The sequence below is a fragment of the Perca flavescens genome, chromosome 8, assembly GCF_004354835.1.
Source record: "Perca flavescens isolate YP-PL-M2 chromosome 8, PFLA_1.0, whole genome shotgun sequence".
In the NCBI taxonomy this organism is placed as follows: domain Eukaryota; kingdom Metazoa; phylum Chordata; class Actinopteri; order Perciformes; family Percidae; genus Perca; species Perca flavescens.
The window spans coordinates 360,617-386,135 of NC_041338.1; the positions used below are offsets into that span (position 1 = coordinate 360,617).

The 25,519-nt window shown below is 40.8% G+C and overlaps 1 protein-coding gene across 1 annotated transcript in view; it reads left to right on the top strand.

Moving 5' to 3' along the window:
* The window catches only part of cmip (c-Maf inducing protein), a 63,209-nt gene that overhangs the window by 28,740 nt on the left and 8,950 nt on the right, over positions 1–25,519 (top strand). Inside the window, exons 4-17 of the mRNA XM_028585076.1 lie at positions 3,835–3,885; positions 5,141–5,302; positions 7,222–7,263; positions 7,664–7,726; positions 7,845–7,925; positions 9,207–9,310; positions 10,812–10,916; positions 15,039–15,494; positions 16,358–16,423; positions 20,117–20,143; positions 20,244–20,292; positions 20,375–20,482; positions 23,359–23,475; positions 23,951–24,091. Of these exons, the coding sequence (XP_028440877.1) occupies positions 3,835–3,885; positions 5,141–5,302; positions 7,222–7,263; positions 7,664–7,726; positions 7,845–7,925; positions 9,207–9,310; positions 10,812–10,916; positions 15,039–15,494; positions 16,358–16,423; positions 20,117–20,143; positions 20,244–20,292; positions 20,375–20,482; positions 23,359–23,475; positions 23,951–24,091 (1,572 nt within the window). The remainder of the gene's footprint in view (positions 1–3,834; positions 3,886–5,140; positions 5,303–7,221; positions 7,264–7,663; positions 7,727–7,844; positions 7,926–9,206; positions 9,311–10,811; positions 10,917–15,038; positions 15,495–16,357; positions 16,424–20,116; positions 20,144–20,243; positions 20,293–20,374; positions 20,483–23,358; positions 23,476–23,950; positions 24,092–25,519) is intronic.

Genomic DNA, 25,519 nt, shown 5'->3' on the forward strand with positions numbered 1-25,519 from the left:
AAGTAGATTTAGTCATATGAATGTTTTTCACATTATGCAAAATAGCCAGAAATCTGTCATGGTGGACTTTTATGGTGTATTGCTTTTCTGTAGAGCAAATTTAGCTGGGTATGTGTGACTAATTTCAAGTCACTCGGACTTCCGGTGTGAGGGGCGTGGCCGTTCCAAAATCGCATTTTGGGCGTTAATTACAGTGCCACCATTAGGCCGATTGTGCTCATATGTCTTGTAAAGCATTTGCACATCATTTCCAGTTATTGGGAGAGGTTTTCTTCTTTCTAGCTCCTTCCAGCTCACGGAAATTTGAGCTACAGCATAAGACAACGAATAATAATAATAACAAATCAGCACAAACTTACCAGGGTTCTACCCCTTCACTGTTTGAATGTAGGGGTGAAGTGCACGGAAATAATAATTCCTTCATTAAACCGCTGAAATCATTTTTTCGTCCTCTTTGAAATGTTTTAAACATGAGAGTTTAGACAGTGACACAGTGATGCACTACGAATAGTATGAGAGGACACAATAATCACTGATAAATATGATTCAATCACTGAGGAAATTATTTCTGTTCTACATGGCTGATGTGGTTTCCTGTGGGTATAAATTTGATGAGGCCAGGTCATCATGCATTATCATCTGAATTGCTGCATCACTTGTAACAATTAAAAAAACTCACTCACTATTGTTTGGATTTTGCATTTACACATGTAACAATGAATGCAACATATTTTCATAGCAGAATGATTTATGAATCAACTCCAGAGTCAGCAGGAGCGTTATTATTAATTATTCTATTGACGTCAGTTACTTTTACTATTTTGTGACAAAAGGGACTCCGTAGTTTGCTTGTCCAGGGCCTTCTCTCAAATGGGGGAATAGAGGTTTGTTATCAAGAGTTCATCATTTTTAAGCAGACAAGAATGTCTTTTGTAAGAATATTATCTCAAAACAGTTAAATTCCTTCACAGTAGCACGTTGAAATACATCTTGTATCAGTTAATTCATTGAAAACCAAAGGCTACCTACTGTACTGAACACACACTGTCCCTTCTAATCCATCTGTAACATGTACCATTTCTTTCTCTAAATACAGTGGGGGAAATAAGTATTTGACCCCTTGCTGATTTTGCAGGTTTGCCCACTTACAAAGAATGCAAAAATCTACAATTTTAATCATATGTACATTCTAACAGTGAAAGACAGAATCCCAAAGAAAATTCCAGAAAATCACATCATATGAATTTATTAAAATTGATAACCATCTGATGAGGAAAAACAAGTATTTGACCCCCTGGACAAACAGCAAGTATTCTGGCTCCTACAAGCCAGTTAGTCTTTCTTTAAGACACAGCCCCAATCCGAACCAATTATCTACATCAAATACACCTGCCTCACCTCGTTACCTGTATAAAAGACACCTGTCAACACCCAAACAACCAGCATCCAACATCACCACCATGGGCAAGACCAAAGAGCTTTCTACGGACATCAGGGACAAGATTGTTGATCTGCACAAGGCTGGGATGGGCTACAAGAGAATCGGAAAGCAACTTGAGAGAAAAGATCAACTGTCGGTGCAGTTATCAGGAAATGGAAGAAGCACCACACCACCGCCAACCTCCCTCGGTCTGGGCCTCCACACAAGATCTTGCCTCGTGGGGTGTCCCTGATGATCATGCGAACGGTGAGGAATCATCCCAAAACCACAAGGGGGAACTGATGAATCAACTGAAGGCAGCTGGGACCACAGTTACAAAAGAAACGGTTGGTAACACACTACGCCGTCATGGATTGAAATCCTGCAGCGCACGCAAGGTCCCCCTGCTCAAGAAGAAACATGTACAGGCCCGCATGAAGTTCGCCATTCACCACCTGGGACGACTCAGAAGAGGCCTGGAAGAAGGTGATGTGGTCAGATGAGACCAAAATAGAACTTTTGGCCTCAACTCAACTCGTCGTGTTTGGAGGGCAAAGAACACCGAGTACAACCCAAAGAACACCATCCCCACCGTCAAGCATGGTGGTGGCAACATCATGCTTTGGGGGTGCTTTTCAGCCAAGGGACGGGACAACTCCATCGTATTGAGGGGAGGATGGGACGGGGCCATGTATCGTGGAATTCTGGACAGACATCTCCTTCCCTCAGTGAGAGAGCTGAAGATGGGTCGAGGATGGGTGTTTCAGCACGACAACGACCCTAAGCACACCGCCAAAGCAACAAAAGAGTGGCTGAAGAAGAAGCACATCAAGGTTCTGGAGTGGCCTAGCCAGTCTCCAGACCTGAATCGATTGAAAATCTTTGGAGGGAGCTTAAAATTCGAGTTGCCAGGCGACAACCTCGGAACCTGAATGATTTGGAGGCTGTCTGCAGGGAGGAGTGGGCCAACATCCCTGCCGAAATGTGCACAAACCTTGTCACCAACTATAAAAACCGTTTGACATCTGTGCTGGCCAATAATGGCTTTTCTACAAAATATTAACATGCTGTTTGTCCAGGGGGTCAAATACTTGTTTTTCCTCATCAGATGGTTATCAATTTTAATAAATTCATATGATGTGATTTTCTGGAATTTTCTTTGGGATTCTGTCTTTCACTGTTAGAATGTACATATGATTAAAATTGTAGATTTTTGCATTCTTTGTAAGTGGGCAAACCTGCAAAATCAGCAAGGGGTCAAATACTTATTTCCCCCACTGTACAAACCACACCTAGACTGGTCTGACCTTAAAGTGCTGGCGATCAATTATTTTACTGTTAACAAACATTGGGACAGGTGGTAAAAAGAGCAAACACGCTGGAAGCAGATGGAAAGAATGGCGGCGCTATTTCTTTTCCTGGTTCTTTGTCTTGATGCCATTTTTAAAGTCCCTCTGCAGTTGTTGTACTTTCAGTTTACAATGTCCTAAATCTGTGGAGTCAGAGAAGTTTCAAAAGATGTCAGTCAATTATTTCAACCATTTTATTTATCTTGCCTCTAAGGTAGGTATCAGTAGGCATGTCTCTGTTCAAATAATGACAATGATAAGTTTAGCATACACTAAGGCTGCACAATATAATTTTTTTATCGATATTGCGGTATCAACTTGCGCAATAAACACATCTCGAAAGGCTGCGACATATTGCGAAAGACACTAAGAGAGTTTTTGAGTTAGTTGAAAGAGTATTTTTAAACCGGAAATAATCTGTCAGTGTTGTGAGTCATAGTCGTTGCTATGATACCATACAACAAAACAGCGTTGCCCGAATCAGCGGAAACCACTTTCACATTATACATTGACCCATTGTTATTATAAAAATATTGATTAGTGAAGCTTTAATGTTTAGAATTCCACCTGTAACAGTCCGACCAGCATACATTTTTTCTTTGGCAAATAGTGACTCATTTTGTGCTTTGCATCCAGTCACTGCTTATTTTCATTATTCATGACTACAACATTCACGGCAGATAGTACTTATAGGGCTATTTAAAAGTGAAATTAGTGTGTTACTAAGAAGCCTCCTCCTTAGAGGGAGAGGGTTGCATTCACAAATTTGTCTGCAACTGTAAATGTCAAGACTTCCAAAAGTATAATCTACAATGAATGTACAGCAATCTGATGATGTAAGACTAATGTTACTGTAAGTAAAGTAAGTCAACATGAAATCAGCAGGTTCTTGTACAAAAGTTGTTGCAAAAAGAAAACGTTTAACCTTTCACACAGATCTCTTTCAGGCTGTAGTTGACTGAGGGGCTACGAGCAAATCACATGAAATCCTTGTCTGGACGTTTGCTTTCTGTTACCTGAGATCCCATTTCACCAATCGTTTATGTCTGCTTTATATCGCTACAGGCTGCAAACAGCTACTTAAGGGACCAGTGGTTTCACTCCCTGCAGTGGAAGGTAAGGTTGCTGTCCCACCCCCCCATTCACACACATACACATACACGTGAATACACACACACACACACACACACACACACACACACACACACACACACACACACACACACACACACACACACACACACACACACACACACATCGTTTGTGTACTGTATGTCAGCTTTATTGTTCCTTTTTTGACTTTATAAAGATTACCACACATATTGAAGATGATTGCAGATTCATATTTATATATAACAGAAGTGTGTCTATAGAAAGCACTGCCCAGGTATTATGATAGGTTCACACAGCTCTGATTCTTTTCAAACTTTTCCTGTTTATATGCCCAAAAAATAATTGTTGAAATTGTGTCTGTGTTAATTTACAGTATTGTGAGCTAAGGAGTTCTGCTCTAGGAATATCCCAGCATCGTGAAACTAAACCCAAAATCTAGATATCTAGATCATTCAGAAAAACATTCTGAGCCATTTTCAGAAAATAGTGCTTGTCAGCCATACAAAATCAAACAAATTTCTCTTTTTCAAAGTTATTGATACTGCATATTGGAAATGTCTGCTTTTCCGTCTCCAATTGAATGTGTAATACCCCCTGCCCTTTGTAGTGACGGCCCTGTGGCTCAGCATTAAAGGAGGTTTTCTAAGAATTGTTGGTGTCTTTCTAGTTACATCATTCAGTGTTCCCCCTATCATGGTAGTCCAAAATGATGTTAAAATGCACAGTTAGCACAGTAGAATAACATTTAAAAGAATGACGTTAAAAGTGTGCCAGGTGGGGCACCCTGGTAGTTCACCTGGTAGAGCGTGCACCCCATGTACCAAGGCTCAGTCCTTAGCACAGCGGCCCAGAGTTCAATTCCTACCTGTGGCCCTTTGCTGCATGTCTTCCCTCTCTCTCTCTCTCTCCCCCCTTTCCTGTCTACAGCTGTCCTATCAATTAAAGGCCAAAATGCCCAAAGAATAATATATTTTAAGTGTGCCAGGCACCCCTAAAGCTCTGATCCTATGTGCCCTCACACACACACTCATGTTCAGTGCCAACACAACAAGCATTTGAGAAATAGTGACATGAAAGAGGCCCAAAACAAGAACAAAATTCACACTTTTGAAACACAATTTATTTCTTTAATGAAATGAGAGGTGTTGAACTGCTGGTTTCACAGAACAGTGCAGGCAGCAGCGACAGAAAAATAACGATATTCCAGATGTTTTTTCTTGGTCGTCTCCGGATGTATTCTACGTTCTGTTTCCTACAGAAAAAGATCTACAAGTACCGCAAGGTCCTGAACAACCCGAGTCGCTGGGACGTGGTGCTGAAGGAGATCCGAGCGCTGGTGGACATGGCTCTGACCTCGCCGCTGCAGGACGAGTCCATCCACCAGGCCCCTCTGCACATCATCTCCACCCTGCTGGCTGAGGTAGCAACACACACACACTAGGGCTGGAGGATTTCAATATTCACTGTGTAATACAGGGGTCTTCATTGTTTTTTAAGCCAAGGACCCCTTAATTGAGAGAGACGGATCAGGGACCCCCTGCTATATATAGTGTATCAAATTAAATTGCATATTACACCGGGCCTACAATAATGTGTGGGCAGTGTAAAGCCTTTCTTTTTAGTGCATAGAATACTAAGCTATTAAAATACTTGTTGGCATGATATTATAAATCATGTTTTAAAGCTGCTGTAGGTAAGATTGTGAAGATCCAGGACTTTGCCAACAAATTTGAACATTGACAACTTCTCAGTCCCTCCCCCCTTTCTGCTGAAGCCCTAACGTCTCCTAAGCCCCTCCCACACAAGGGAGTTTGACAAAAAGTTTGACACTAAAAGTAGTGATTATTTACATGGAGTCAGACACTTAGAATAATAATCTGATTTTGTCAGTGGCAAAAAACAGAACTGTTAGTGGATGGAAATTGGCGATGTGCATTTGCCCTATAGGATTACACACCAGCCCGGTTCGTGGGTGCCAGTTATAGCATTCTTGCTCAATATTGGATCAATTCAAAAGATTGTTGTTCACATTAGTGCCTAGCCATTATCAGACAACATTTTCAATAACTAAACACTAACACAATGTTAACTTTACTCACCAACAGTAAAACGATGCTAACTAGCAGGCTACTGTTAGCCATTTCAGCATCATATCAGACCGACCACTGTGCAAACGTTACTATCATCCTCACCAACGTAGCTTTGTGGACTTTTGACTACTAATAACCAAGTGAAAGATAAATCATTCATGGTAATTATGTTACCTGTCGAGAAGAAATTTGGCTACGTCTGCATCGTTCTTCAGATCTTTAAAATCCCGGAGCTCACGCCACCCCTGAAAAACCACCTCACCCGTGTTTTGGGAAACCTTTCTGCAGCTTGTGCGTGGGGAAGGTGAGGCGAGAACCCTATTATATGTGTGTGCGTGCATGAGCAGTGATTGACAGGCAGATAGACACCCCCTGTGGCCCTGATTGGAGAAAATGCTGGATTTTTTTTATATTACATAATTCATGTAGTGCTACTGGAACATAGGGTCAGTTTCAGCAAATATGACAGAAAGTTAGTTTTAGAAGACTTACCTACTGCACCTTTAATGTGGCACATTGAATCCTTAGGGTTAACTGTATCTGGACCTTAGTGACTACCTTACCTATAGGCCAGTGGTTTTTTTTTACAAATAGGCAGATTTATATTTGCTACTAATATGTAGGAGTCATGTTAAGACATTTCAATTTTTGAAAAGACTTATAATAGTTTGGTGCCACCCCCCACCCCCTCGCAGTAACGCTGAGGACCCACTAGAGGCCCCGGACCCCCTGTTGAAGATCTCTGGTGTAACAGATCAAACATGTCATGCAGCATTATAGCTTGAGACCCCATCAAAACTTCTCTTTATATTCTTATGCAAGGATGAGAACATAGATATAAGTGTTCTTCTTTTAATAAACATGGAACATTTATTACAAAAAGCCAAATTTATAGCAATTTCAATAAAAACAAATATCAGTACTTTCCTGTAAGTAATACAAAATACACATTTCTGTCAACAATCTGTGATATGTAACATTATTCCAGCATTTATCTTATAAAAAAAACAGTAAATATAATAATAAAAAGGGAAATTAAAAAAAGTTTAAACCAAATGTAACACCAAACATTGGATAAATCCCTTCATGATTAGCGAATTACATTGTTTCAAATCGCGATTTCCATTTGAAAAGGAACAATCATTCAGCCCCACACACACACACACACACACACACACACACACACACACACACACACACACACACACACATACATAAAACCTTTTCTATCTCTTTGTCTTCCCCACAGAACTCTAACCTCAGCCCTCAGGATCATGAGAACATCATTGTTGTGAGTATGAAGTTGTCACTATAAATTGATATTTGATGTCAGGCTGAAGTTAATAATTAACACGCTTGAGTCCGGCCTCCTGAGTTTGATCTCTAAACTGAAGGAAATTATAGATTCTCCTCATGCATTTGTTCACGTTACACTCGTCTATTTGTGTGTTTAGCATTGCTTTGCTCTGGATGCCCTGGCGGCCGTATCACGGCAGAACACAAGAGTTTAATGCTTTAAAGAGCTTCTGATGTTTGACCAGCCCAGATCTATACTGTTGGTTCCCAGCCAGGATAAATAAGAGGTGTGTGTGTGTGTGTGTGTGTGTGTGTGTGTGTGTGTGTGTGTGTGTGTGTGTGTGTGTGTGTCTGTGTGTGTGTGTGTCTGTGTGTCTGTGTGTCTGTGTGTCCAGGCCATTGCTCCTCTTCTGGAAAACAACCACCCTCCACCTGACCTGTGTGAGTTCTTCTGTAAGGTGAGATCATGTGCTGCAGCGGTGTCTCCAAATAGAACAACCGTGAACATCTAGTTTCCGTAGTAAAGGTCCAGGCTTTAAAGGGCTTCCTGTTGATGGTCATTCCTGTGTGTTGCAGCACTGTCGGGAGCGGCCGCGGTCCATGGTCGTGATTGAAGTGTTCACGCCCGTGGTCCAGAGAATCCTCAAACATAACATGGTGAGAAGAAGTTCAAAACAAACCTTGAAGGTGCTCTTTGGAAAGGGAACACAAAACTTCAAAAGAGAAAAAAATAAAATTCCAAGGCACTCTACTTGTGAAAATTAAGTTTTCATAGGAATGGGGGAAAAATAGTATCCGGATATTATTTGAAATTGGGAAAAATTTGAAGTTGGAAAAAAAGGTAATAAATTGCAATATATCACAGAATATTGCAATAGGTTTAAAATGTATCGTGATTCCCACCCCTAATATTTCATATTGAAACATTAGAAATAGAACTGGGCAGAATGTCCTGGTAACATGGTGAGAAGTGCTCTGTTCAGGAGCTGCACATAGCCTTCAGTAGTAGGGAGGAGAAATAGGAATCAGTTCCCATTTAGTATCTGGTTCCACACTGCCCGATTCCTCTTTTTGATGCCTGTTTATTGCATGCAGTTTCATGTTTCTGGGTCATTTATGTGCAAGTTGCTACATTCCTTCAATCTAGTAAGAGCAGAAATGCCTCCAGGATGTCTGATAAGTCTGATCTAAAACCTTAAAATCCCACATAAAACTAATTAAAAACTGGATGCTGTGATGTTCATCAGACAGGGCCAAAATGGCAATCAATAACTTATCTTACCTTAACTTTCCACTTTTTTGCTCACACCTCTCAATCTCAGCTGTGTCTCACGGTTGTAACCGCAACCTGAACTGAAGCGTTTATTGTCTAGTTTTCTGACAATACGTGCATAAACTTGACGTTGATACTTAATAAAAAGTCACGAACAATATTTATATCTACATTTTGCAACCGGCGTAGCAGTTTGCTGTAGTGATGATGTACAGTAGGCTAAATAAACGGATGGATGGAAGGATTTGACTTAATTTGACGCGCTCCGAGCACCGACTAGCTGAGTTTATGGGTGCTAACTGGATGGGCTTGTTGCTAGATGCTAATACAAATGTTAGTTTTAGTTAGTGCTAGTTTATAATGTGTCTGTTCAGAACATGGGGGGTTATGTTGGTAATGTGCTGGTTTATAGGTTCAACCATTTAATTTCTTCATGCATGCTGTGTTTTTATGTACGGATGGTGTGTGTTTTGGGGTTGTCTGTCTGTCTGTCTCCTTCTTTGTAACGTGATATCTCAGGAGGGAATGTCTCTGGACAGACAGACATGGAGGTTAAATGCAATTTGACTGGTTGGCTGAGGCATACAACCACTAGGCGGTAATTCTAGTTTCTGTTTTGCACTTTGGTTTGATTTATATGTTTTTTTTGTGTGTCTCTTCGGCAGGATTTTGGAAAGTGCCCTCGACTGCGTCTCTTCACTCAGGAGTACATCCTGGCTCTCAACGAGCTGAATGCTGGGATGGAAGTTGTCAAGAAGTTCGTCCACAGGTGAGAAACTGTCATGCACAATAGGTCCTACAAACATGATAATGCCCTGCTGGGTTACATTTAAACATGGTATCGTGTTAATGAATGCTGGAATATTACATATTCATATACATTTGATAAATGCCATACCTGGACCATATTTTCCTGTTTGTGGGTCTATGTGACTGATGTGAACAGCAATCTTTGACACTGGTCCAGTATTTAGCAAGACCCCTGTAGTTGGCAGCGGTAAAACAAGCTGCAATGTAACGTTAATTTACGTCCACAAAAGTTCTGTTGTTGCTGCTGACAGACTCAGATTATTATTCTTAGTGTCTGACAACATTATGGAAAGGATCCCTACAGAGATAGACCTTTTAGTTAAAGAGTAAGATCCTTTTAGTTTAACATCAAACAGCCCCAAAATCACCAAACTCACCAGACTCCATGTAAATAATCACTACTTTTATCATGGTAAAACACACTTCATTCAAAGTGGACAGAAACTAAATAAAACTACCAAAAGCCGTCTTGGTTCATCTTTCCACTGTTCCAACAGTCACCACTCTGGTTTGGTTGAAATAAACCCTTAATTCACCCATTTACATGTGGAGATATGCTGGTTCAATACACGCTAAAAGTCCTGATTATTTACATGGAGTCTGGTGGATATATGCTGGCTCTATACACACTAAAAGTCCTGATTATTTACATGGAGTCTGGTGGAGATATGCTGGCTCTATACACGCTAAAAGTCCTGATTATTTACATGGAGTCTGGTGGATATATGCTGGCTCTATACACACTAAAAGTCCTGATTATTTACATGGAGTCTGGTGGAGATATGTTAGCTCTATACACGCTAAAAGTCCTGATTATTTACATGGAGTCTGGTGGAGATATGCTGGCTCTATACACACTAAAAGTCCTGATTATTTACATGGAGTCTACCAAGCCACGGCCAAGAGACGTGCGTCGCTGCGACGTGTAGTTACATTTTTCGAGAGGTGCGCGTCAGGCTACGGCGTAGGGTCCAGTGTAGACGCAGAGGGGTCTGGGGGGTCTGCGGGGCTATGCCATTGATTTTACCCACAACTATAAAATGGCCTTAAAAGTAGTGATTATTTACATGGAGTCAGACACTTAGAATAATAATCTGAGTTTGTCAGTGGCAAAAAACAGAACTTTTAGTGGATGGAAATTGACGATGTGCATTTGCCCTATAGGATTACATAGCAGCCCGGTTCATGGGTGCCAGTTATAGCATTCTCGCTCAATATTGGATCAATTCAAAAGATTGTTGTTCACATTAGTCACTTAGACATCAATGCATGGGAAATGGGGTCCAGGTTGAAAAATACCAAAATCGCTCCTTAAAAACATGTAGACTTGCCATTAAAATGCACAACAAGAACTACTTAAAGCAGCATTAGGTGTACAGAGCTGATGGTGTGCTGTGCCAGATGTTGAACCTTCAGTAGATGGGACCATGGTATCTAACCTGCAGCCATGTGTGTTGCAGCATGCACGGGCCAACAGGGCAGTGCCCACACCCACGGGTCCTGCCAAACCTTGTGGCAGTTTGTCTCGCTGCGATTTATTCCTGTTATGAGGAGTTCATCAACAGGTCAGTCAGTAGACACACACACACACACACACACACACACACACACAAAATGTTCATTGCATGGGAATGAAAAGCAACTGCAAGCCGCTGTATGTACTAAATCCTCTAAATCCATCCTTGTGAAAAAGATTTTTTATATATATATATATATATATATATATATATATATATATATATATATATATATATATATAAACTGTTTGTACAACATCTGGGATTTCATTTTGCCAATAGATTTACATATGTTATGGTACATTAGAGAAACAAAACAATTTGATTCTGATTGACTTCATTCAAGTGATTAATATTTAAATGGCCATGTTTGTTTCCAGTGTGTTCCATGGAGGCTTTTTGTTGACTGCAGATGTACAAGCATAGGTTAACTCATTAGCGTCATCTCCTCAGCTTCCTCCACCCCACAGAGACTCATTCTTAGTCAGTTTTTCCAAAACTCCAGCACACAAAGGAACCATCACTCTGGTACCCATCTCTCCTGGCTCTTACTACATCTCACCTCTTTTTTCCCTTCCCCTTATTACGCTTCTCTTGGTGGTACGATAAAATGGTATGATAAAACTTTGTTGTCAGTTTACACTGAAATTCATTTTGCTCAAAAAGGAGAAATAAAAAAGAAAAATACACATAGAGTTAGACAACAGTTTCACATATAGTACAAAGATGGAGACATATCAACAGCCATGGCAAGAAACATGCTTCATGATATCCTAGGTCAGCCTCACCAACAAGGCCCCGGACCCCCACTGACCCCCCCATTCCTAGTCTTTGCACTAACCTTCAACCAGGACAACTTCACATCTGCCCATTACATATACTATATATCATTTGCAAAACTTTTGTCTTATGCAACAGTTATTAGTGGGAATGCTGTTCAACAGCATTCCAACTATTGTTATCCTGTTCTTTATTTTTCTTAATTTTAATTTTAATTTTATTATTCCGTACGTTTTTTGGCTCTGCGTAACTTCTGCATACTTTCACCTATTTAAACCATTCAACTTTTCAAATGTTCAGCTCTTTCAGCTAATGATGGGACTTCTTCAACTTTTTTTTTATACTTTTTAAAATTTTAAGCGTTTTCAAACTTTTTTTTAACATTAAAGTCAATGAGAGCAGGCTTCAACTCCTTAAAATCTTCTTCTGCTTTAAAATGTATCTCCTCCTACATTCTTCCACCTACAGACGTGATTCAAACTTTAAAATATTCACAAAATATTCGGCTATCCGGGGTCTGCTTTTCAGGTTGATATATTTTACAGTTTTTGTGAAAAAGCTGTTTAATTTTAGTGATTATTTCAGGAAAGTTTATCGATTAAACAGAGTGTGTATTGCGCTGCTTAGAGTGGTGATGTCATCGCTCAGAGGGTGAAGCTTCAAAAAAATAATCTTTGTCTCTTCTCCAAAAACTGCTCTCACGCCCACAATATCTACTTGTCATACACAATTTATACATCAAAACGTAGGTATTTTTGTCTAGTTTCGAAAAATATGCTCAGTTATGTGATACGTCTCATACTTTTGGCTCAGCGAGCTTCCAAATGATGAGAATAACAAATTTGCCTCCATCCGCTCCAATGATAAAAGAGGTCCATCTTTTCCAGCGAAGAGCAGAACGAACCACTTTTTTAAATCACTGATATGCCCACATTTTTATGTTTATCCATATAAATTTTATACCGATATGTTCACAAAGGCCGTGTGTCTCTAACGGTCAAGCTGCTGTTTCAATAGCATGTACTGTTGTGGATTTATTAAGTCTTGTTAGAAGAGTTCTCCCACACTGTCTCTCACTAATCAGGTGTGGGGATTAATGATCAAAGAGAGGCTTTATAAGTGCTGAAGGAACATTGTTTGTCTGTTCTGAAGATAGCGCAGTGGTTATGGCACATGGCTAGGGTGTGGGGGGCCCAGGTTCAAATCCCACTGTGGCACATCAATCATGTTCCTGGCAAAGGTGTTATTTGACTTTTTCAACTACTCTCACTACTTCAACTTATACTCTCACTACTTCAACTTATTTTTACGGTTTTAAGCTATTCATCCAGTTTAGCTTTAGCAATTCAGCTATTCATGTTTTATTCTGCAAACACACACATGCACACATGCAAGCACACACGCAAACACATCAAAGGGAGGCTTTATAAGTACTCAAGGAACATTGTTTACCTGTCCTGACTATAGCACAGTGGTCATGATGCGTGGCTGTGGTGTGGATGGACTGGGTTCAAATCCCACTGTGGCACATTAACCAATGTGTCCTTGGCTAGGATGGCAATTGACTTCTTCAACTTATTCTTATGGATTAAGCTATTCATCCAGTTCAGCTTTAGCTATTCATGTTTTATTTTGCAAACACAATCACACACACACACACACACACACACACACACACACACACAGACCCACACTCAAAGACAGACAAAGTCACACACACACACACACACACACACACACAGTGTGTGACTAACTATGATCATCAGGCTATATCATTTGCGTTCCACTTCTGTCTGTCTGTCTGTCTCCTTATGTCTGTATCCCTCCCTCCCTCCTTCTTTTTCTTTTCTGTCTCCCTCACTCCCTCTCTATCTCCTTCCCTCCCTCTCTGTCTCTCTCCCTCCATCTCTCTCTTTCCCTCTCTCTCTCTCTCTCTCTATCTCTTTTTCTTTATCTCTGCCTCTCTCTCTCTCTTTCTCTCTCCCTGTCTCTGTCTCTCTCTCCTTCTCTCTTCATCCCTCCTCCTCCCTCCCTCTCTTACCCCCTCTCTTCCTTTCTCTCTCATCTCTTTCTTTCCCTCTCTCTCTCCCTCTCTCTCTCTTTCTCTCTCTTTCCATCTCTCTCTCTCACTCTCTCTCTCTATCCCCCCCTCTCTCTCTTTCCTTCTCTTTCTCTCTCTTTGTCTCTCCCTCTCAGACCTCACAATAATCTACATAATTTGTCATTTTTCAACTTTTGAAGCCAACAGTTCAGTTTAGCGTCAACTTTTAGCTTTTTAATGAAATTCATACTTCTTAAAACGATTTCCACTTTTTCTACTACTCTCACTACTTCAGCTACTACAAACATTCAATGGCCAGTAGTTACCATGACAACAGATACACACCCAGATACTACAGGCAGGAATATGAACTTTAGTCTGTCGTCTCTCTTCTATTCTCTTGTTCTGGTCTGTCTGTCTGTCTTCTCTCGCTCCCCCTCTCTATCTCTCTTTTTCCATCTGCCTCTCTCTCCCTCTCTATCCGTCTCTCTCCTCTTTCTCTCTCTCTCTCTCCCCCTCTCTACCCCCTCTCTCCTTCTCTCTCCATCCCTCCTTCTCCCTCCCTCTCTCCCTCCCTCCCTCCCCCCCTCTATCTCTCTATCTTTCTTTCCCTCTCTCTCTCCTTTCCTCTCTATCCCTCTCTTTCTCTCTTGTTTGTTCTATGCAATGGATATGGCTGATAATAAGTCTTTTTAGTCAATTTATTGAAACTTCCACTTTTGACAGTATTACAGTTTAGCTTACCGCTTTTCTACAAATGTATTTCAAGAAATTATTTAATTATTATATATTATATTATATTTTATTAGTGGTGTTCTTCAACTTTTCAATGAAATTCATATTTATTGAACCAATTTCCACTTTTTCAACTATTCTTCAGCTTCAGCTAAAGACCTCACAATGTTCTACATATTTTGTCATTTTTCAACTTTTATAGCCAACAAATCAGTTTAGCTGTCAACTTTGAAATTTTTAACGATTTCCACTTTTTCAACTATTTTCACTACTTCAACTTCTTCTTAGGGATTTGAGCTATTCAACCAGTTTAGCTTTAGCAATTCAGCTATTCAGCATTCCCACGCATTTTCTGCAGGAAATGCATTTTCTATTCTCTTATTGTTTACTTCACATTAATGTTTAATATGTTTGTTTGTTTATGTATTCACCTTTAACCAAGGCAAATTCCACATAAGCGGAACCTTTTCTGATTCTCGGATCCAGATTTTCATTGGCAGCAAACGTATACTTTCATTACGATACTGCTGTAGTTTGACACTGAATGTCCATGCATTGAGTGTAGCTTTCGTGTGTGGTCCAATTACCTTTTTTCCCCTATTCCCCCCATGCAGTCGGGACAACTCCCCCAGCCTGAAGGAGATCAGAAATGGCTGCCAGCAGCAGAATGATCGCAAGCCCCCGATGCCGCTCCGCCTGCTGCGCCCCGAGCCTCCAACGCCGCATCCCGCCACCCTCCTACCCCTTTCCACCAATCCCAGTCCTCCTCAGCCACCTCAGCTCGCCCCCCTTTCAAACCCTGCCCCGTCCATTCCCATCTCCTCCCTGACGCCCTCCCTGCCCCTCTCACCTCCTCCCTCCGTTGTCAACTCCAGCGAGATCTTGGTGGAGCTGGAGCGGAACAACAACTCGGCCAACACCAGGCGGAAGGGCGAGCAGTCGGGGGGCGACAGCGAACCCAACCTCATCGACTGTTTGCTGGTCAGCCCGGCCGCCAACACTCTGTCCATCCAGCTGCCGGCGCAGGCCGACCGCGTGCTGGGCTGCTTCGCTCTCATCCTCAAGATGCTGTGAGTTTTACAGCCGCTGTCCCTCACTCTAACAAACATCTGTGTATCAACAGTTGAATGTCTGGATATCTTAACAGAAATTGTCCATAGAACACGATTCACAGTTTTAGTTTGTATTTTTACATTTGGAATTGTATAATTTGTGCTCCAACAATTTATAATGGAGGGTTTGGGAGATTATAGAAGTCCTTGTCGATTTTTAGAAAGTTTTTTTCTATTTTTGTCGACATTTTTCAACCTTTTGGCATCTTTTTTTATGAGCTTTTTGTTCTTTCTTCCAACGTTTTCAGAAGTTTACTAACTTAGCATCTTTCTATAAGCTAATTTAATATAATAGGCCAAACAGAAAATGTTCTGGATTTTACCTGAAGCTACACACATAGTTGAGCAGACATTTAAGTGGCACCAAAATGAGGCACTGAAATCCGCGTTGCTATCTGGTCCAGTAGATACTGGTCATTTAGGCACCGGGGCTGTATACCGGGGCACCGGTCTTGGTGCCCAACCCTGCTGGTGGTAAGACGGCACCCTAAAAAGAGATAAAAGGATTAAGCTATAAATAATACATACAGATGTGGCCCTATACAATACAAGTTGGTTATGCTAATGCTTAAAGACAACAACATCAAAACAAGAACAGTTGATTAAGATCAACACCAGCATATAAACCACTCGGCTCAACCATCAGACCAGATAACAAACAAGGCACAATATCACACTAACCGGGGCAAGCTGCTCATGTTTCAACAACTCCATCTTTTTGTTGTCCAGTCTCACTTCTCCAGGCTCCACCCTCCTCTTTTCATTGTTACACTGCCTCTCTTCATCTCGCTTTTCTTTCCCTTTCGGTCTGTCTCCGTCAGATCGGACTACGATGACTGGAGACCTGCTCTTGCCAGCCTGTTGCAGCCCATCCCCTTCCCTAAAGAGTGAGTATTCACACATATGCACGCATGCACATATTTTATTAATTAATTATTAAAATTAATTATTAAAATGACCCAACAAAAAGCTTTAAATGCTCAATTTAATTTACTCAGTAAAATCTGTAAACTGTGTCATCTGAATGTCCAGCTGCCATACAGTACAGGCCAAAAGTTTGGACACACTTTCTCCTTCAATGCGTTTCCTTTCATTTTTTTATGACTATTTACATTTTAGATTCTCACTGAAGGCATCAAAACTATGAATGAACACATATGGAATTATGTACTTAACAAAAAAGTGTGAAATAACTGAAAACATGTCTTTATATTTTAGATTCTTCAAAGTAGCCACCCTTTGCTTTTTTTATTAATAAGGGAAAAACTTCCACTAATTAACCCTGACAAGGCCCACCTGTGAAGGTAAAACCATTTCAGGTGACTACCTCATGAAGCTCATTGAGAGAACACCAAGGGTTTGCAGAGTTATCAAAAAAGGGTGGCTACTTTGAAGAATCTAAAATATAAGACATGTTTTCAGTTATTTCACAGTTTTTTGTTAAGTACATAATTCCATATGTGTTCATTCATAGTTTTGATGCCTTCAGTGAGAATCTACAATGTAAATAGTCATGAAAATAAAGAAACACATTGAATGAGAAGGTGTGTCCAAACTTTTGGCCTGTACTGTACATCACACGAGACAACTTTCAACTTCAGTTTTCAACTTTATTTTGTCCCCAAAGGGCAATGGGTTTTGCAGCATACATGAAAAACAACATTGTCAAACAATACAGAAGGAGATGGGGGGAGGGGGGAGTTGATGAAAATATTGATTCACTCATCTGCAGTTATTATCGTGTGCTTGCAGTAATGAAGCTTTGGGAGCAGGGGTACCCCTTCCCCCAGTTAAAATCCTAGTTCTCCTACCCCGTTACCAGAGGTAGAGAACTCCTTCAGTAACCGGGGGATTACTCCTTGTATACACCTTAACGGAGTATGATGAAGTGTCTGTGTCTGCTCCAGCTGCCCCTCCCCACTCCCCTGGAGTGGTTTTTGAACCGGACATACCCCGTCACCCGTACTTAAGGCTTGCTAACTTCACCTGACCCCATTACAGATATAATGAGCCAACAAGTTGTCAGTCATCTGGTGAGAACACCGTGCTGTCCTACGCTGAGATAATGATGTGTAATTTAAACATTAAGTGAATGAATGAATATTTCTTTATGATTGTGTCATGGATACAATAAAATATGCCCAGCCCACACAGGCTTACAAGACCCCATTACCTAGCACAAAGGACCAGCTGCCAAAGTAACCACGTACCCTAAACAAATACACCTTCTAGTCTTTTTTTGCAAAGCTTTAGAAACAAAAGTTGCCAATTTATAAATATTAAATTTAAACAACCACTCCAATTGGTCATCATCCGTGGACCAGAACATTTCAGGATTTTGGACAGACATTTCATGTAAAATCTGTGTTCTTAACTCATCATAATCGGACAATACAGGAGAAGAAGAAAAAAGCACTTAGAACTACAAAAGATTGTAAAGAATCAACCATTTGCATGATCTAGAAGCTGTAAAATGCATAACATTCTACGTGTTATCCTCTGCAAAAGATACAAGGCTTTGCTTCCTGTGAGGCATGGTCATGTGATCATCCAATCTGTGACGGAGTACCTAAACACAGCCCAGCCAAGTGGTTAACAGATCCTTTACTTCAGTAAAAGTACTAATACCACACTGTAATAATACTCTGTTACAGTAAAGGTCCTGCATTGAAAATGTTCCTTAAGTAAAATGGGGCCTTGTTGGTGAGGCTGACTGCAACAGTTTGTATGCTTCCAGTCCCTTAAATCCCTCTCTCTGGGGGTGGATACATATTTCTAGGAGGGTCCTGCTGGGGCCTGGCTTCTGACGTGGATGAGGTACCTAAACACACCTCTGGGGGTCATGAACTGCAAGGGGTTTCTGTTCTCTCCCTAGAGAGCCCACTTTAATTGGCTCTAACCTGCACCGAGTCCTTCTTGTAATTGGATGGCTGATCTGGATTCATTAGCGTCAGCTGGCGGACACCTTGTTGTTTCTGGGACACACCTGGTGCTCACCTGCGCCACTGTTGCCTGGTCGATGGCTTCAGGCGTCATTAGGAAAGGCAACAATACTCCCCAGCACCCTGTACACAACACTCACACACAAACACACACACACACACACACACACTGATACTCTCTGTTTCCTGCAGAAATAACACCTGTAACATGCACTGAATACAACAGGAAAGCAAATAGTTTTCTTCACATGTCTTCATGCTTGGACCGTTTTGCAAATAGGTATCACTTCTTACAGTGAAAGGACTACTACAGTACATTGAAAAGACTACTACAGTACAGTGAAAAGACTACTACTACTACAGTACAGTGAAAAGACTACTACAGTACAGTGAAAGGACTACTACAGTACAGTGAAAAGACTACTACAGTACAGTGAAAAGACTACTACAGTACAGTGAAAAGACTACTACAGTACAGTGAAAGGACTACTACTACTACAGTACAGTGAAAAGACTACTACAGTACAGTGAAAAGACTACTACAGTACAGTGAAAGGACTACTACAGTACAGTGAAAAGACTACTACAGTACTAACATTTTGCTAGAAGATTGAGACTACTCTATGCATGGAAAGCAAAATAAGCGTATTTTCCAAAATGTCAAATTATTAATTAATTTAATACATTTTTAATGAATTAAGTTTATTTATTTCTTTATTTTTAAAACATAATTTTACTTGCTCATGTAATAGCTTACACACAGCATACAGCTTCAGATCAAACTTCTCCTTTAACCTTCCTCATCCTGTCTTCATCATTACAGACACATTTTATATGTAAGAACTTTGTGTAAACTCCTAGGAATTTTAGTTTTTTGATTTAGAAGTTCTAGTGGAGATCCTACAGTTTCTGGAGATGCCAAAAGTAGCAGGTTGAGCCCAGGTTAACACTGCTGAGGTATTAGTACAACCATAAAAAACATGGCATTTTAGCGAATTCATTCAAACTGATTCCATTTTTCTGACCTGATATATTTATCTAATATCACCACAGCTAACCTCTTAACAGCTGCTACTAAAACATGATTGTAATCATTCCCCACAGGGATCATTAAAATGTCATCTAAAAGTAACAAACAATTCGTAGAAGTTCACAAGCTGTTTTGTGTACAGTATCCACTCCCTGGGAAACCTATCTGAGCATGTTGACTGTATCCACCAACAGAAAGTAACATTGTGCTACTGTGTTGTCAGCTTGACGTCACTGTAAGAAGAAGCACAAAGGGGAACTCTCACTGACCTCCAGAAAATGCTTGTATACACTGTAAATGGGAACTCTTCACTGCTAGAAAATCACCAGGGTTGTGTAATTAATCCAAATGTTATTGGCAGTTGTGATTTTGGCCCCCTATGACCCCAAAACAGAGATTGAGAAAAAAAAATTGATTATTCGCGCATTGCGTTTTGCAAGTAAACTCTTATTTTCTCGTGTTCGGGAAAAGAATTAGGCGTTTTCACTGTTGATTTGTTTAACTGTTTCACAGTTTTTTAAGTTTAATGTTTGTTTTATCATAGTTGCCAAGTGTTTGGGGCTGTAATATCTCACATCTCTCTCTTTCTTTGTCTTCCCTCTCTCCAGGGCCCTTGCACATGCCAAATTCACAAAGTACGTAACTCAAACATCATAAACTGTTCTTCACAGATTCAGTTCAATTCCAGTTTGAAAACAAGTTGACATGTGTGTCTTAATGTTTCTGTCTAAACAGGGAACTGAAATATGTTATTCAGAGGTTTGCCGAGGACCCGAGGCAGGAGGTGAGTGTGTGTTTGTGCACGTTTACCACGGTTTCATCATAGTAGCAGCTAGAGTTTATAAAAAAGTCTGTGTGGGTTTCAGGTCCATTCCTGCCTACTCAGTGTGCGTTCAGGTAAAGATGGCTGGTTCCAGCTCTACAGTCCAGGAGGCGTGGCCTGTGATGACGATGGCGAGCTGTTTGCCAGTATGGTGAGTATGGACACACAAAGTCAGCCTCAACAAGGGCCGGGCAAGATATTTATATTATCAATATATGAGGCTAGATATCGTCTTAAATATTGGACATCGTAATATATATGATATTATTATGTGATATTTCCTGATTTTAAAGGGCTACATTACAGTATAGTGATGTGATTTTCAGAACTTACCAGTAGGGCTGGGTACAAAATTCAATACTATTTAGGCACCGACCGAATTGACTCCTTAGTATTGAGTATCGAAAAATGCCTCGTCATTCAATACCTCTCATCAGCGTCAGTGAGCCAATAAGAATGCAGTGTGTTTCTACCAAGATCTAATAATGTCTGTGATTGGCTGTCTAACATTACACGTCGTAGAGACACACAGGAGAAACTCTAGGTTACACAGAGAGTGCTCGCGCAGTAGGAGCTGAAAGATAAAGGGTTTGTGCCGTGATGTTGTAATTTCTTTTTATTAAAATGGACTTTATGAAATTGGTATGAAAAAAAGTAGCGTTGGGGAACCCGTATTAAAGGGGTGATAGAATGATTATATAGGGTATTTTACACTGTTCCTTAAGGTCTCCTAATGGGGTATGTAACATTGGTTGGGCTGAAAATTGCCCGAATGCTATTTTATTAGGCCCTTAACTACCCTGTGAATATGGCTCTATTTGGAACAAGAGCTTTTCTTCCAAATATGGTATGCTCATGAATATTCAGAATGAGCTACGCGCTGATTGGTTTGAGCAAACTACATAGAAACACATGGGAGACTGACAGCAGGTCTCATTGCAAAGTTATACATTGTTTGTCGGGCTATTACGTTATTAAATTCACTTCTGAGACTTTTTTAAGCGAGAAATCAACTATATAAAGCTCAAATATGGGACGTTTTACGAAAATTGATGGCTTATTGCAAATTTGGTAAGACTGTGTGTCGGAGTTCAGGTGCCGGTGCTGCCTGTGTTGCTGCCTTGCTGCACGGCCTGCCTTCCTCCACAGACCCCGGCCTGCAGCTCCCCTCTTCCTGCTAGCTAAATGGCCCGTGTGTGAGAGTGATAGCGCGGTCAGCGAGCTTGTTACACCAGCAATCTCTTACAACAGTTCCAGTTAATCTTGGCTGGCTGTCAGCATAACTAGCTATATTTACAGTTTGAATTTTGTCACGCCACTTATACAACATATCTCTAAAGGTCTTATAAAGCTAACAACGGTGTCCGATTTCAAGTTAATGAATTTTTGTGAACAGTGGGGGTTTCGTTATCTATGACTGTCCCTTCAATCCTAGCTATGTGTAGCTAGCTACAAATCACGGATAGTTAGCTTCATTTTTGGCGTAATTCCCGTATATTTACAGTTTGAATTTCATCACGCCACTTATACAAGATCTCCCTAAATGTCTTATAAAGCTAACAACGGTGTCCGATTTCAAATTGATGAATTTTTGTTAACAGTGGGGGTTTCGTTAGCTATGACTGTCCCTTCAACCCTAGCTATGTGTAGCTAGCTACAAATCACGGATAGTTAGCTTCATTTCTGGCGTAATTTCTGTATATTTACAGTTTGAATTTCATCACGCCACTTATACAAGATCTTCCTAAATGTCTTTTAAAGCTAAAACGGTGTCCGATTTCAAGTTAATGAATATTTGTGAATTTCAGAGGAATTCTAGGAGGAGCTAGCTCTCATTGATAGAGCTACATCCAGCCGCAGGCTCTATCAATGAGACTCGCGGACAAGCTGCGTTTATTTCCCCAATCGTTTGTTTAAATAACTCAACACATTATAATTACACACATTAAAAGATTAACTGGAACCTGTGGTAACAGATTACTGGCGTAACAAGCTCGCTGACCGTGCTCTCACTCACACACACCGGGCATTTAGCTAGCAGGAAGAGGGGAGCTGCAGGCCCTGGAGCTCTGTCAGAGCACCAGCGTTTAGTAGTCCATTATCCTAAAACCGGTGACTTTGAGCGGGTATGGAGTGCTGTGGGCTGCCAGTCGTGACGGAGCTCCAAGTACCTCAGAGCAGGCCGGGGTGTGTGAAGGAAGGCAGGCCAGGCGGCGAGGCAGCAACACAGGCAGCACCGGCGCTGAACTCCGACACACAGTCGGACAAAATTTGCAATTAGCCATCCATTTTAGTAAAACGGCCCATATTTGAGCTTTACATAGTTGATTTCTCGCATAAAAAAGTTTCAGAAGTGAATTTTGTAATGGAATAGCAGAGATCTGCGCGACCTAGATTCAGAAGACTACCTGATCTCAGGTCAGTTGTGTAGCCTATGTAAATGTTGGGGCGTGACCGTTCTCTTAATACACCCATGGGCTGACAAAGGTTCCGGTTTTTGGGAGGTTGACGTCAACTTCCAGCTTTGTTGGGATTCGCCCGTTTTCAGCGGCAGTTTCAAAATATGAGATTTTCATAGTAAAGGGGTGTCAGTGGGACTTTGAGCTTCTATGTATGTCCTATTTACCCACCGAACTGTCGTTATTCAACTATGACAGGGTAAAATCGGTTTTGCATTCTATCACCCCTTTAAAGTTGCGGTATTGGTATCGGTACCAGTATCAAAACTTTTTTAACGATACCCAGCCCTACTTACCAAACTTTTCTCACTGTTTTATAATTTAGCTTTACCCACTTAGTCATTATATTCACATTACTGCTGATTATTTTTCAAAAATCTCATTATGTAAATATTTTGTTAAAGCACCACAACTCTACAATATTGCTGCAATATCGATATCGTGGTATTTGGTCCAAAATATCATGATATTTAATTTTCTCCATATCCACTAGCTCTGCCTCAAATATAAATGTGTGCTAATGAATGCGTGGCTGCTAACAACTGCCCCTCATCTTCATCTCGTCCAGGTTCATATCTTGATGGGCTCCTGCTATAAGACCAAGAAGTTCCTGCTCTCTCTGGCTGAAAACAAGCTGGGTCCCTGCATGCTGTTGGCCCTACGTGGAAACCAGACCATGGTGGAGGTATACTGCATTCAAAAATGATTCAGACCCATTACCTTTTTTGATGCTAAAATTGTTTAAATTAATCTTTTTCCCCTTATCTGTGCAAGTCCATGTTTATGTTATTTTATCAATGAACATTTGTCTTTCATTCTTAATAATTTCTCATGGCGCATTAAAACTAAGTTGTTTTTTTTTCTTCAACCTGGACCCTATTTTCTTATGTGTTGTGTGTAAGTGTGATGAGAACAACAATCTTTGACATTAGTCCAGTATAAAGCGTGAATGCTGTAACTGGCAGCCACAGAAAAACTATACTTTTAGCGTTTATAGAGCCAACATATTTTCACATGTAAATTGGTAAACTGTGTTTATATATTTCAACATTTTAAGTGTACAAAATGAAGGCTTAGTAGTACTCCTCATAACTGATTGTCCCATATTACATCCGTGGAGTGACCCTTTACACTGTGTAATTGTTGACATGTGTGTCCAGATCCTGTGTCTGATGCTGGAGTATAACATCATTGAGAACAAAGACACCCAGCTGCAGATCATCTCCACCCTGGAGAGCACCCAGGTGGGCCTCCGCATGTACGAGCAGCTCTGCGACCGACAGAGAGAGCTTAAAGAACTGGTGAGTTACTCTCTCTCTCTCTCTCTCTCACTCAGACACACATACACACACACACACACACACACACACACACACACACACACACACACTCTCACAGGAAATCACCAGTTCCTCATTACGTACAAATTCTTGTGTCCTCAGTGACGCATGTGGCCTACTTGTCAATCCACAATTCCAAACACAGCAACTGTTAAAGTGAGGAGTTAAGAACCAAGCACACACTGGATACAATGAGAACAAAGGCAAGGCACAAGGTTCATTTAGAAGAACGATGCGTCATGCATGAACAGCTTCATCGTCTATTGTACGGGAACATGAAATGAAGCACTGTTTTTATCTTAAAGAGAAGTTTGGTCAGACGGCACACCTCTGGCAGTGGAGCGGGGCGACCACTGATCACAGCGTTACCGGAGCTCTTCCGCACGTTGTGTGCGCCCTTAAAGATGACACAGAATCCTGACTTGCGTCAAATGAACGTGATGTTCTCTTTGAGGAAGTACCATAGAACACTCTCTACAAGTTTGCACTTTAAATACTAGTTGCTCCAAAAAAAAAGTACTGAGGCTTTGTTGCAATTCCAAGCTTTTGGTTTTACTTTTAAACCATCATCAGGAGCAGATAGAGGTGTAAGACAACAGCTAATAGCAATTTATTTCTGTCACAGGCCTAAACTATTTGTAAGATCCAACACACAGTAAATGTCATTCTGGCGCTCCAGCTGTCCGACACGCATGCGCAAAAGAACAATAACAAAGACAAATACGCCACAACCTGTGTGCAGCAGCGGGGGCGGGGTTTGCTGCGGCATGTTTACCTGGCTCTGCAAACATCGCGCATGTCTTCATGTCTGTATGCAGTGAGTCTTTATAACTCTAGTCTTTAGGGTTTGTACTTTAGCTGCTACTTTGCTACAACCAACGACACGACTGCTGGATATACCGACCAACGTCTTCTTCACTTCCTTGGAGTCAACGAGCACAAGTGGATAGCTTGACGATGTATGTTTACAATAACCCAATATAACGGTGTTGAGCAAACGGGGACCATGAACAACTGGATTTTTGATTTGATTTATTTAATTGTATCAAGAATGCCTTACACATGAAAAAAAAGACATCAAATACAATCAAGGATAAAAACACAATAATTTAATAATATTTCCATTGTGGTCTTCATATACTCTCATCTCATTCATGTAAAACGCATGTGGTGAGGAAAAAACTCCCTTTTAGGCAGAAAACTGGGACAGACCCAGGCTGTTGGTGGGCGGGCATCTGTCGCTGCCGGTTGGCACACAGAGACACTGATACAGATCTACAGATATAGAGAATGTGATTCATAATAATTATAGCAGTTGGTGTGATGAACCGTGGCAATTCTAGTAATAATTTGTGTAAAACTCAAATTCCATAAAGATGGAATGAAGAA